This window comes from Nilaparvata lugens, chromosome 5 (genome assembly GCF_014356525.2).
Source record: "Nilaparvata lugens isolate BPH chromosome 5, ASM1435652v1, whole genome shotgun sequence".
Classification (NCBI taxonomy): Eukaryota; Metazoa; Arthropoda; class Insecta; order Hemiptera; family Delphacidae; genus Nilaparvata; species Nilaparvata lugens.
Window position 1 is genome coordinate 55,239,464 of NC_052508.1, and position 14,215 is coordinate 55,253,678.

General features: G+C 33.8%; 1 protein-coding gene across 1 annotated transcript; it reads left to right on the forward strand.

The window, feature by feature from the left end:
• The first annotated feature begins 1,416 nt into the window (after positions 1 to 1,416).
• LOC111043427 lies at positions 1,417 to 13,495 on the forward strand. Its single transcript, XM_022328384.2, has 3 exons — positions 1,417 to 1,655; positions 11,721 to 12,056; positions 13,012 to 13,495. The coding sequence occupies exons 1-3, from the start codon at positions 1,640 to 1,642 to the stop codon at positions 13,425 to 13,427; spliced, it is 768 nt and encodes a 255-aa protein (XP_022184076.2). The 5' UTR covers positions 1,417 to 1,639; the 3' UTR covers positions 13,428 to 13,495.
• Positions 13,496 to 14,215: the final 720 nt, after the last annotated feature.

Sequence of the window (14,215 nt, forward strand, 5' to 3'; positions counted from 1 at the left end):
GTACAGAGTTTTCCAATTCCTAAAGAATAGAATAACTATATCCATATAGAATTACAAATATTCAAATAATTCATATTAATTGATATCACTATAATTATAGTGATATAATGTGAGATTTAAGAGTTATGTCCTGTAATCCTTCCAACAAGATCCCAGTACAGAGTTTTCCAGTTTCTAGAGAATAGAATAAAGTTATGTATATAAAATTGAAAATAGTCAAATCATTTATATTAATTGATATCAATATAGTTATAGTGATATTTTCATATGTATTATAGTGATATTCGATTATATATAGTGAGTTTCAAGGATTATGTTCTGTACTCCTCCGAACAAAATTTAGAGTAGAAGAATAGCATAACTTTATTTATATAAAATCACAAATAGTCAAATAATTTACATGAATTGGTATCAATATAATAGAACACTATACTGTGCTAGTAGAATATGTTGAACATTCAAATAGAAGAATATGGAGAAAAAACTATGAACAGTCAAAAGAACAGAGAAAAAGAACTATTAACACTCTTTAAATAGTTTGAGTAGAAGCTCTTTCTCACTGAAGTCTGAGAAGAGTCGAGTTCTGTATTCATGAAAGATTATTCAAAACGAAAGTGTCACTTATTTCGAATTCCAGTGAAGAAATACAGAAATATTAGTTTGATGCTTGAGTGGGTGAGACTTCAGTCTTGAGTTTAGATTGACAAAATCTACTAATTCTCTTTGAAGTTTCTATACTTTCTTCTCCTTCTATGCTTGTTTGAAAACGTCTATCGAGATTTCACAAGATTATCTAAATTCCAATGCATTCCTGCAGTGAGCGAAGAATTTACATTTTCCACCTAAAGAATTAAAAATCAGTTTCCGTTTTTTCTCCTCGTAAGATGTTTGAGTGGGCGAGATTTCCATCTTGAGTTTAGATTGACAAAAGCTGCTGAAGATTCTGTTAATTTTCAGCTGCAAAATCGTTGACGTTTCTGTACCTTCCTCTCCTTTACTTGTTCAAAAACGTCTATTGAGAATATCAAAATGTCAATGCATTTCTGCAGTGAGCGAAGAATTTCAATTTTCCACCTAAAGAATTAAAAATCAGTTTCCGTTTTTCTTCTCGTGAGATTTTTTATTAATTGAAAACAATAATCATATCAATAAAACTCATTAATCGAGGTTGTGATTGAAATATATCTTCAAATTGAATATTTCAATTAAATCTAATGAATAGAGTCTGTTCAAAACTAGTTTCTCAAAAAAACCAGCAGAAACTTCCTTTGGAAAAATTATTTTGAGAATAATTTGAACAATGAAGGGCAGTTTTGAAGCAACCAAACAAAATAATTGATTTGAAATGCAGTAACTTAGCAGGAGATTTTCAATAGTTTCAAAAGTCTCTGAACTGCCCAAACCACTAAATTAATCATCAACAGCTGCTGGAATCAGAATAGAGATTATTATTAGCAGTATCACGTGGAATTATTGAATGAATTTATCTGAATTTTTAATTACATGTTACTTTTTCTCAATTCCATGGTAACCATAGTGTACATTCATGTAAACATTCATCTCGTCATTTTACAACAAAATATTCAGTTAAATTTGTAAGCACATTTACATAATTTTAAACATTTTATCAAAACAAACAATGGAGGATCAAGAGGGTGAGTTATTATTTTATAGAATAATCACTTTCTGAAAAATTACGCCATTTTCAGAAGACAATTGTATGGGGTCATTGATTGGCCCACTGAATGCCAACCTATAATCTCTAGTAGGATCTTTTTGATAAATTTGTATTGTCTCATTTATTAACATACTTATTTCAGTTATAGAGGTCTACCATCAAAAAGATAGTAGCATTCAAAAATGCTGAAACTCAACTTAAAATTAACAAATTATGAATAACAACGTTTTAAGTCGACAAATTGCTCAAGATAATTGTAAAACGTGGAAAGAGAACTGTTTCTAATTAGTTAACATTTTGCAAATAATAATATTAGTAGCATTCGAGCCAGATTTTGCAGAATATTTCCACCAGATTTCATTTGATGTGTTCAATTGATTTCCAGTAACGTATAGATTGTCCTATTTCAGATTATTGGCAAACATCATATTAACATATGATAATATTTTTTTACTATAAAGCTGCGTTTACACTAAAGTTATTAACAAAATGTTTATTTTCCCGTCGCTATAAGTTCTATTTGATTAAACGGAGCTTGACAAACACATATGCACATCATGTGTATGATAAGTTATGTTCATCTAATAGATTCTATAAGGACGGAGAAATAAACATTTTGTTAATAAATATAAAGAAAATAAAAATCTCAGTACCCTTTTTTTGAAATATTGAAGTTATTTTGTTAATAACTTTGGAATAAACGCAGGTTAACAGTGTCTGAACCAAATTGCATGGGCATAATATTATATTGGATGCAAGAATGAAAACTATTTGAGGCTCGGCCGATGCGTTTATGAGATTTTTTGAATGTGATTTACTTGATTCTTGACTGTAGTAGTTTTGCTGGATGATTCCAACATATTCAACATAGTTCAACATATTTATGCCAGTTCAATCTTACTCATCATTACTACAGAGATTGGAAAAGGTTCTTTTTCCAAAATTATATATATATTCTGGTTGCTTTTTCTGTGACATTTAATGACGTTCAAAATTTAACAGGCTTTTGTACAACCGTCCTTGAATATGACAGAAAATGTTCATGGACAAAAAATGTTTCCCTCGGCTAGTCTTGACTTCTTTACTGTAAATTTCTCAACTTAGATACTCTTGAAGACACTCCTGCACTCCAGCGTTGTGCTTGAGGCATGACAAGACCTTACCGTTGCTGTTGCTGATATAGGCCTACTCAGCTGCTGTCATACAGTACTCGCTTGAGAATAAATTCGCCGATACTGTGTTTAAAAGGCCCCTTGTGTAACTTTCTCTCAACGACTATAAAACAATGGCCGCACACCGCTCAACGACTATAACAGTAAAAAGTTGGGCCGGAACATATTTCGGTGAGTCCAATAAAAAAGATAAACATAATTATCTCGGAACAATCCCTTGCGGAGTCGATATTCCCTCCCTTTAATTAACAATTTGTCCGGATTTATTGGTCCGCCATCTTTTTTATCGGGTACAGTCGTAAATTTTTGGCTCGTTCTTCTTTTCTAGTGGGGAGCGCACACCTCTTGAGGTGAGGAGCCGCGAGTTCTAAAAGCGCTCTCGAGATGTCTTTCCACTTTAATTAACTTTGCTAAGCCGACTAGGACTTATGGCAACAAGCAGCGCCCTCTGACAGTCGATCGCTCGCTCGTCCGTGACTAATGTGCCTAATCGTGTATAACTGTTTCACAAATTGGAGTCACATATACTCTCAATGCACTCAGTGTTTTATGACTAACAAGCCACTCTTCCGGGTTCTGCAGCAGAAAAGTGGATTTGCAAATTGCAGTGCTTGAGATGATAATTCAGACTTACATTAGAGAGAAATCTGTACACTCTATAATCTATCTGTCCAACGTGATGATTGAAATTAGAATTGTTGTTCCATGTTCCCCAATCGTTGAGGGATATTGTGCTGTGCAGCGATGTGGAACAATCCTATTATTGTTGTCAATACACCCAGGACATTTTTTATACCTAATGACATAATGATAATCTGATAATCAATATGACAATATTCCTATAAGGTATTAATTTGTTTATATGGGACTCTCCACCTATGAAAGCCATCAGTGGCATCAACATCATCAAATCTACAATATTATTGTGGAGTATAAAGATAATTAAATATGTTCGGAATCTCATCTTGACAGATCTAATTTTGATAGAAAATGTGCGTCTAAAGGTGCGTACAGATATACGCGCCGCGAACATGAGCAATTCACTTTTAATCAGCTGACTATATTTTTACAGAAATGGTAAGATACAGATATAAAAGCTTGGCATCAGCTGATTAAAAGTGAATTGCTCATGTTCGCGGCGCTTAAGTCTGTACGCACCTTCAGATTAGAAATAAAAATGAAAATCTAGGTAGGTAACCTTTTTTTTAATTTTGTTTATTTTAGACATATTTCGGCCATGATGCCATTATCAAGTAATTGAATAATTTTTTTTCTATTCAAGAGTACCCCCAACGGAAAAAGATAATTTGACATCTAAGATTGTAGCATTATAATCTTATTAATTCATTCAGCTCTCTGTATTAGAACTCCTATTAAATTTATTCAATAAAATTAGTTTCCGGTTCAGTAGTCTTATGCACAGTTCAGGCCCTTGAAGAAATCGTATATCATGCACTCCATAGCACCCTGTTGTTTTAATAGGATTCAAATAAAATATAATTCAAGTGTTTGTGCTTGGATCTGGCTATTCGTAGACCTATCTCAGTCATCTACTAAAAAATTGTTGATTCCGACGATAATAACAATTTGCTAGGTATACGCGTGGAAATAGCGCTGTCAGTTATATTATAATATGGCGGATCATTATAATAATTTTGTAATTTATATTTACGAAACGCAGTAGTCAATCAAAATAGTAGGTTTTTGTCGGCCGTCAAACAAAAACAAAGACAAAAACCCTGAGACGACCTCTGTGGAAGTGGCCAGACAGCCTTGATTTGGCTCTGATCAAATCGAACGGTTTGTAGGTTAACCGCCAGTGAAAGGTTGAAGTAAACGGCAGACACAGTCAGACACGCAGGTGAACTACCAACTACTGGTCAGCTGACTACGCAATCGCAAGCTGAGCTCGATTATTGTTACATGCGTCTCCCATTGTCATTATGAAATGCGTGGCACTCACTCCCTAGAAATCTTTTCTCGATCAGCATGATCGAGAAAAAAAATCATGAAGATATGCTCTCCTTTTTTTTAACATGCTCACATATGTCTTCGACTTGCGCATTGGTGATATTTGATTCATGATTATCATTCCATGATTTGGAGGAAATAATGGTGAAAAGATGTTCTCCTTTTTTTCTCTGATGATACACACAAGACTTTGACTTGCGCATTGGTCAAGAGGTGAAGGATGATAATGAATGCCAGAGGTAATGGGAATCGAACCCTTGACCGCTAGTCATTAAGAATTGAACAGCAAGACCGAACCATTGTAGACTGGACATTGTAGATTGTACTTGCGACGCTCCAGATTACTAGACTACGATGAATAAGGACCCATAAAATATGTATAATAAAAATTTGACGAGTTCTTACTTTTTCGTTCACCGCTTAAAATGTTTATCAGTGTAATGTTTATTTATTAGGTTAGCACAAACAATACAATGATCAGAAAAGAAAAACAGGCTATTGCCCAAAACTTCCTCAATTTCCTAATTTATAATTTTGAGTTATAAGTCACTTCTATTGCTAATGGTTCTGGATAATAATCATCCATAAATGAGTTTTCATGTTCCGATATCTCAAACTCAATTTTGGTGTTTTGTAATGTGGATTGAATCGTAATACATATTCAAAAATCATCTATAATTCCTATTCTTATTATAATCAATTCATTTAGGAATCATGGTAGATCCTTTTCCATGTGTGTTAACATTTTACAATGAGTAATTTTTTGGGTGAACTACAATTTGATATCTGAGCAGAATTTTAATTTTTTTGGATGAACTACAATTTGATATCTTAGCGGAGTTTTAATTTTTTGAATGAACTACAATAATTGGATAGCTGAGCAGAATTTCAATTTTTTAGATGAACTACAATTTGATATCTGAGCAGAATTTTAATTTTTTTTTGATGAACTACAATATGATATCTGAGCAGAATTTAAATTTTTTGGATGAACTACAATTTGATTTTCTGAGCAGAGTTTCCCAATGGTGTACTCCTTGCTATGTTCATCTTTTAATCATTAACTAATTGCAACCAATCCTTCTTTAAACCACTTCAAACTTCCAGCATTTCATCCTCTTCCAACTATCAAACTCTTCAACAAGTATAATCCATGATAGGAGTCCAGTGAACTCGCCACTTCCTTGTCTTGAAACTTCCGTCCTTCAATTACATCGTACAGCTCTAATATACAGAGTTGGGAAGAGAGGTATGGATGATTTGAAACACTCAAATTTTAAGGGCTACCAAAAGCAAGTGTATACATCCACGTGTATAAACCACAAACCTTGAGTGGAACAATAGCACAATAAATTCGAGAGGTACCTCGTGCAATGCTTCAGATGAGTATGGATAATTTCTCACAACGTCTACAGGAGTGTATGGACAAAAATGGACAGATGTTATTTTTCGTACATAATCGATGTTTAAATTTTTCGCCACTCTGCACAGAAAGCAGCTGTTTTCCAGTCCCTACGAAGATCTGAAAGCCATTGTTTGCAGACGACTCTCGTCTGACGTCAGAACAGGTTTCTTTCCGGCCTAGGCCGGAAAGAGTACCCTTTCCAGCCGCTAACATGGAACTAAGAAAGGTGATCAAAAAACTTTTCATTATTTGTGTTCATTATTCAATAATTAAAACATTTATAATAATATCATCTTATTGTCATTTGAAAGAGTAAAAAAGTATAAACTCAACTTCCCACATAATTGAACATCATCTTTTAGACGAATCAGAATAAAAAAAAATACTTGGACAATTTCCTGATATTTAGATTACCTCAGATTTGCTAGAGCTATCACCTTCCACTTCTGCTTTCGGAAGTTCTTAGGAAACAACTATTCTCATATATATATATATATATATATATATATATATATATATATATATATATTGTGAAGCTTTTCCTGGGGGAGTCACTCTCACCTCCAAGGATAAGTCGATACACATATAATGAATCAGATGTGGAATGTAAATAGTCCCACGTTACTGGCCAAATCATGTAGTGCTGTATTTAAATACCTCACGTTGGGCCGGCAAATCATGTAAAGCGGTTTTTACTCGCCTCACATACGTAGAGTGAATCTTGCACTGAATCAACGGTGTTGAGGTTATAAATTTTGTAACCGCGTGCGTGGACGCTAAGTGTACACCAGACTGATTGGTTCACTACAAGATTCAATACAATTGTCGGAATCGTAGGAGGCCTACACGCTCGCTCACCCTTGATTCTTCTTATGACAAGTTGTATGGTGATGCAGTTTTTATAAATAGTGTAGTGATCGCTGAACACTGAATACGGATACCTTAAAATTATTACCTGTGATGAATGAGCATACAAAATCATACAGGTCGAGCAAAAATCCCGATGTAGATAATTTACGGGACTGCGTCTCTAATAAGTTCCGAAGATTAAGATAGGGTACAAGGACCAGATATCGTTCGGAATATATTTCGAGAACAGAGTCTTGTCGGGCTTTAAGCTCTATTGTATGAAATTATATGATCTCTGGCTGCATCTGCTGTACAGTTGATGTATTCGCTCCTAAGTCGAAGTTGGTAACAGATAAAAGCTGATATATGAGCAGGTAAGGACAGAGAATATATAATCCCGATCTGACCCCACTCACTACATCCACTTAGACCTGTTCCAATATCCAGCTTACTTCAATTATTTCAATGATCGTATTCGATCGGTTCTTGATAATATAGAACGTATCAGACACAATAATTGACAGGCTTAAGAAATAATCGAACTCAGAAGGCGAATTAACAAAATTGAAATATATTATAATAAAATATATGATTTCACAGTGCAGATTCAGAATATGATTTACAGATTGAAAGTGGTTTAACGTTAACAAAAATGATTAGCAATTTTCTTGTACTTGCATGACACCATGCATGATTCGACAGAATTTTACAATTGATAAAATTTAACAGTTTATGAAAAATGGTGAAAATAAATTACAAAATGTTTTAAAAAATGCTCGGGGTCGTGGTTCTGGCAGCGGAGGATAGTTAATCAACTACAAGTTCTTATAAATTCTATATTGAATAAATTCTATGCTCTTAATGACTAATAAGCGCTTGTCGGCGTGGCCAATAATCTAACGAAGAGAAATTTATATTTCTGCACTGTAATACTTTTCGAAGCGTAGATTGGGGCCCCTTTTAATTTTACAACTCACGTGAAATTCCTTGGCGGTCGTGGTTTTCTTCCTTAGATCATAATCGTTTGATCAGCAGCGGGTCCAGGCTTCGGTCTCAGCACGTGTGGAATTTCAATTTAATGTTTCCTTCACCAAATTAATTAAGGGATAATTTAACTTTAAATTTTTGATTTATCGATTGATGAAAATAGATTTACAAATAACAATTAGAATAGCCTAAAATATTGGCTCACAAATAAAACATATAAAATCGAACGAAAATCTTACAGATAGGTCTTGGTAACTTTAACGAGGTCTGAACGGTGAGGATTTCAAAAGGGAAGTGAAGTCTTTTTCTCAGCTTCTTGGCTAGAACCTTTTTTCTGAGAATCTCGGTGTAATAAATTTGCATGAAAATTTGCCATTGGTAGAACGATTATGACGTAGACATGACGTCAGTGGCAAGCAGTAAATATAATTCCTTTAATTACAATAATAACTCAATTTGTATAATTCTTAAAACTGCTTAATTTTCTAGACATAGTTCCTCTTATACAATGTACACGTGCTAGCGTATATGATAAGGCAGGTTTGTTGTCTGATAGCAGATTAACATATGTTGTTTTCAAACGATCACCTTTTTGGTGCTATTTCTATGCACTATGATTGGCTTAGGCTTGCCAAAGAGATTCAATCACCATGTGGTTCAGTTGAAGCAATAATTAATAATTTAATATTCTTATACAATTCTTATTATGTTTGAGACTGTTATAATTAATTTCTGCTGTTTTTATCAATGATATAATGTTCATGCTATGACCTGGTTAGTTACAATAAAACTTGACATTATAATATAATTTTTTAAGTAATAAATAATTTCAACAATAATACATACATTTTATTTTTTATTCGAAATTCTTGGTCCTTCATTGATAGTTTTTTACTTTTTAGAAATAATATTATAGCTTGCATGAATCTGGCATGACATTTTACAATACGTTGAATCAGTCAGCTGTGTTTGAGCTGCTTTAAAACATCTGATCAATAGTAAACAAAGTGTAACCTCAAAATTCAATGAGCAATTCATAAATGGTTCGTGCTTTATTTGCAGAATAATTATAATTTTATTAAATAATTTTCTAGAAAATATGCAGTACAGAACGGTACTCTTATCTGGTATACAGTTACTGATAAGGAAGCTTTATCGCTCGGTCGCTAACTATTCCTTTAGCAAATTCTTTCATTTTAAGAAGGGTAATCACAATTTTTCTCTCTTTTCATGAGGTATATTCAAAAAATTCATCACACAAAATATATATTGTTTATTTTTGTGTGTGGCGAAAAATAGCGTTCGCACCACAGGCAAAAATATTTTTCCGGCTCTCAATCTTTTCTAGTCCTCGGCCTACGGCCTCGGACTTGAAAACCGATTTCGAGCCGGAAAAATCTCATTTTCTGCTCTAGGTGCGAAATATACTATTCCCTCTCTAATTTACATAATGGCAACATCCAAGGTACACACTAAGAAAAAATTTTGAGTTTCGTTTGAAAATGAGTGTGCAACTGCTATTTCAAATCATCCATACCTCCCTGCTCAACCCTATACTTGAATTTCAAACTAAAATCTTGAAATTTTGAGTCGTGAAACTTTAGAAGGGGGTTAAGGGTCAATGACCTGAAGGTCACTGATTCCATTTCCGGTGTTATTTGGACATTCATGTCATAATATCGATCCGCCTGGTGTGGTGTTGACCTACCTGACCTACAAGTTTCCTAGTTATCATTCTTGCACAGTACCTCACCTCACACCACCCAACAGCTCTGTTCCTGCAGTACAGTGACAGATGCAAAACTCGTTGTTGATGAGTTCAAACTTGAGGTAACATGCGAATGAAATTTGTGAGCTCCACCTCAGTGACAGATGCTTGTTTATGAGTTCAAACTTGAGGTAGCATGCGAACGAAATTTGTGTGCTTCATCGCTTTGCTCTAGTAGTTTCAATGAAGAAGCAACTCCGGACATGACCTATGCTCCATTCTCCACTTTGTCTTAACGTCAACGAGTTCTGAAACAATTAAATAGTAGAGTGAAGCTTATAGGAATATGGACAATACAAACTAGCCAAAATGCATTGGAAATTATTGAATTTGTGTTTCTATATAATCTGAACGAACTAAAAATTTAAAATTCATATTTCTTTTATTTCTAGTTCCCTCCTCTCATTCTCAGTTTTATTTCTTCTTCTTCTTCATCTTCTTCTTCTTCTTCTTCTTCTTCTTCTTCTTCTTCTTCTTCTTCTTCTTCTTCTTCTTCTTCTTCTTCTTCTTCTTCTTCTTCTTCTTCTTCTTCTTCTTCTTCTTCTTCTTCTTCTTCTTCTTCTTCTTCTTCTTCTTCTTCTTCTTCTTCTACTTCATCTTCATCTTCTACTCCATCTTCACCTTCATCTTCATCTTCTACTCCATCTTCACCTTCACCTTCATCTTCATCTTCATCTTCATCTTCATCTTCATCTTCATCTTCATCTTCATCTTCATCTTCATCTTCATCTTCATCTTCATCTTCCACTTCGTTAACGTTACGCCTATCAGTGTTTCAGCAAATTTCATTGACCAGTCTTAAACTCTTGAATGTTTGCTTCTCCATTACAGTACTCTATCATTTCTCTATTCAAACTACCTCTCAACTATTCATAAACTAACGTTATTCACCGTTAAGAGACCCGTTATGAATGTGTTTAATTTGGATGTTTGATTTGCTTTGAATTCCCATTATAAGTTGATCAGAAACATAGCATAACTAATCTATATTATGCTCGTATGAATCTATAATATGTCATATAATTCTCCTGCTCCAATTGGTTGCATGCTGAATTGATATTTGATGTCATGAGTAATTTCTGATGAAATTGTATTTATTTATTTAAACATTAATTGATATAATATCATTTAACTCTCAATGAATGACTGGGAAATGAACAATTTGCTCAAAGCCCATAACTGTTCTTTTCCCAAATCTTAATTTTTATTACTATTAAATTTTGTAAAACTGTAAAGTGAAAAAACACATTCAGAAAACTCCTGTTTCTTTTTGGCTTGAAAATGTGCAATACCAGCACGAAACGGACGTCGCCACATCAAATTCAAATTCAAATTAATTTTCTTGAGCCAAAAAAAAACATACAGGCCAAGTCAAAACATAAAAATAGACAGAATAACAATGTAAAATTAAAAATTCAAGTATATAACAATGGTAAGAATACATTTATAATACAACAGCAGAGTTCAAGTGTCATCATTCAGAAATTCATCTACACTATAGTAAGCCCTATTCACTAAGTATGCATAGAGTTCTCTTTTAAAATTTATTGATGGGGCATATAAACATTTTGGTAACTTTTTAAACAGTCTCAAACCAATTACACTAGGACTTTTGTCAGAGAATTTCGAATGGAATTATTCCATTAGAAATCAAACAATGTGAGTGTTTTTTCACTTTAAAGTTTTACTAAATTTAATAGTAATAATAATAATAGTGAAAACAAGATGGATAATCAACAATTAATTTTTATCATAATATCTTATTTTGATATGAATATCTGATGGGATGAGCATGGCGCAACATGTATATATGTACTTATGAAATCTTATCCATGAAGCTCAATTACTGCTGATTCATGACTTTTTCAAACCTCTAATTTTGTGATTCAGGAACAGAAAAGCAGCAGACAGTACACGCAGTCAAGTCTCGTCCTGGAACTTTTGGATTGGGAACAAAACTAAATTCTCAGCCTCTTGATGACTCGACCAAGAACGACGAAGAGGATGTCGCACAGAGAAAGAGCACCTCGAAAAACACGCTCGAGAAGTTGCTACTAGAGGAAGAGAGACGACAACTGAGTTTGGCCAGAGAGTCAACTGGTTCAGTCATTTATGACTATGATGAACCAGTCACTATTCCATATTCCTTGGAAATTCAATGCCAAGAAAGCGAGACGAGCAAGGAAGCTACTTCTCAGAACAATTTCAGTGAGAATGAATCTGATGGTGAGTGTGAAATTCAAATGACTCATATCACTGATATCGACTTTTTTATTCAAAATATATCTGTGGAAATCGAATGCATACTAGAATTAATTCTGAATGCGTTGGGAAGTTTGGATTTGTATGTTGAACAATCGATAATCGCTTTTCTTGAAGACTTGTCGATAATACTTGATAAGACTTGTCGATAATACTTTATAATACTTGTCGATAAAACTTGTATGATTGAGACTCACTTCAAAAGCAGTATACCACAACCAACGTTGACCGTTAGGCTTATACAGGGACTGTCCATCCTATATTTCTGCATCAATCTAAGTGATAATATACATAATACGGATTTTCCAAGCTTGTCAACTGCTTTCATTCTTGTTACAAAAATGTTAATTGCCACGTAAGCTATATCATTTGGAGAACTCTATAAATAAACATTGGACTACAGATGGTACGGAAACGATCATAAAATCATGAGAAAAGCACAAGATGAACTGAATCAGGGTTTAAAAATTGAAAAACTACTTGAGAGAGATTTACATAGATATTTTTGTCGAGTCGCAAAAATTATTGAACTATCACTTCTCAGTGTTACGAAACCTACTACTGTACCTTGAGCTAGCTATAAATCCACTCATCTCTCATCTCATCATGATCTCATCATCATATATTGCTCACGCACAAGCTTAGAGATCATGTGGGCTTCACTCTCAGAAAGAACAAAATTTTTAATCAGAGATAAGCAGATAGTTTGAGCTATTTAGAGATTGGAGATTGACTTCTAATGTCCATGCCATGTACCAGAATATTATTCAAACTATCAATTGAAATAGCTACATGGTGGTTCAAAACTAACCTCAAGCTGTAACCTCAACCAACCTACTCATTCCTCATTAGTTTTGGGAATAATTGAGTGATTCTCAATGTGTTCCGACTCCAGAATAAAATGATTTATTTTTTCCAGTGAATGAAAATGTTATCGAAGTTACGGTACACGCAACTGGAGGTGTTTCTGAGCAGAACTCTGATGAAGGGAATCAGTTCTCGTACACATCGGACAGCTACACATTGGAGGTGAGCAATGATGAGGAATATAACGAACAGGCTGACCAATCAGATGCTGCTGTTTTATCAGAAGCAACTGTTGCTTCAGCAGAACAGTCGGATGATGAGAAACTTTTCACCAACTCGAAGCTCAGTGACACCAAAAACTCGCTGGAAATTTTGCAGATCTCTCTGGCTAACTCTGAAACAACCGCTAATGAGGATTCGGAAGATATGGATTATGTGGATAATGTCCCAGAAAGTGTGCCAAAGAAAAAAGTGGGCAACTTCTTTCGGAAACTGTTCGGTGGCAGCAAGAAGAAAAGTTCAGAATAATGAATCAGGCAACAATTAATCCTTATATAAACAAAATTACAAAAAATTAAAAGCAAAGTTTAGTACTATGTTTCATTTTCATTATTTTATCACTAGCTCAATATTATTATTCTAGTTGGAGCATTCCGGATTTGTATGTTTAGAGACGAATGAGCATTCTGACAGATCTCATTGCAGCTCAATTCTAATTCAATGTTCCTAAATCTATGAAGAAAAATAACTGAATGACAATAATTTAGATTAGATTCATTCCCATGACATTCTCATTTCAATACTTGGAACAATCTATAAAAATTCACATTAAAAGTGATATAAGATATTTATGAGGTATTTTGCGACTTGTTAGAGGTATTTTGCGAATCGGCTAGATCATTATTTCAATACCATACATTCATATTAAAATGTTCAGCTAGCTTGCTAGCCTCTCAATGTGAACATTATAATTACAAAAATATAAAATCATAATGTACATGATATTAACTCGTCTATCAGACCCAAGACATGTAATGTCGCTTTGCGTCTCATTATGCGGCTAACCTAATATCTCATTTTTTTCGTCGAAAAAAAAACAAAAAAAAAGTTACATGAGATGATTACCATTATCTGAAGATAATAATCCAATATTTACACGGAATTCTAAGAATTTCTTCATTATTCGGTGTAGTGTAGGCCTACTACTTACCTGAGAGCCTGTTACGGATTTTACCAATCAAATCATGTTTGTCCAGAGAATCTGAAACTGAGAAATTATTTCTATTGTAATTGAAAATATACTAATTACCTTAATT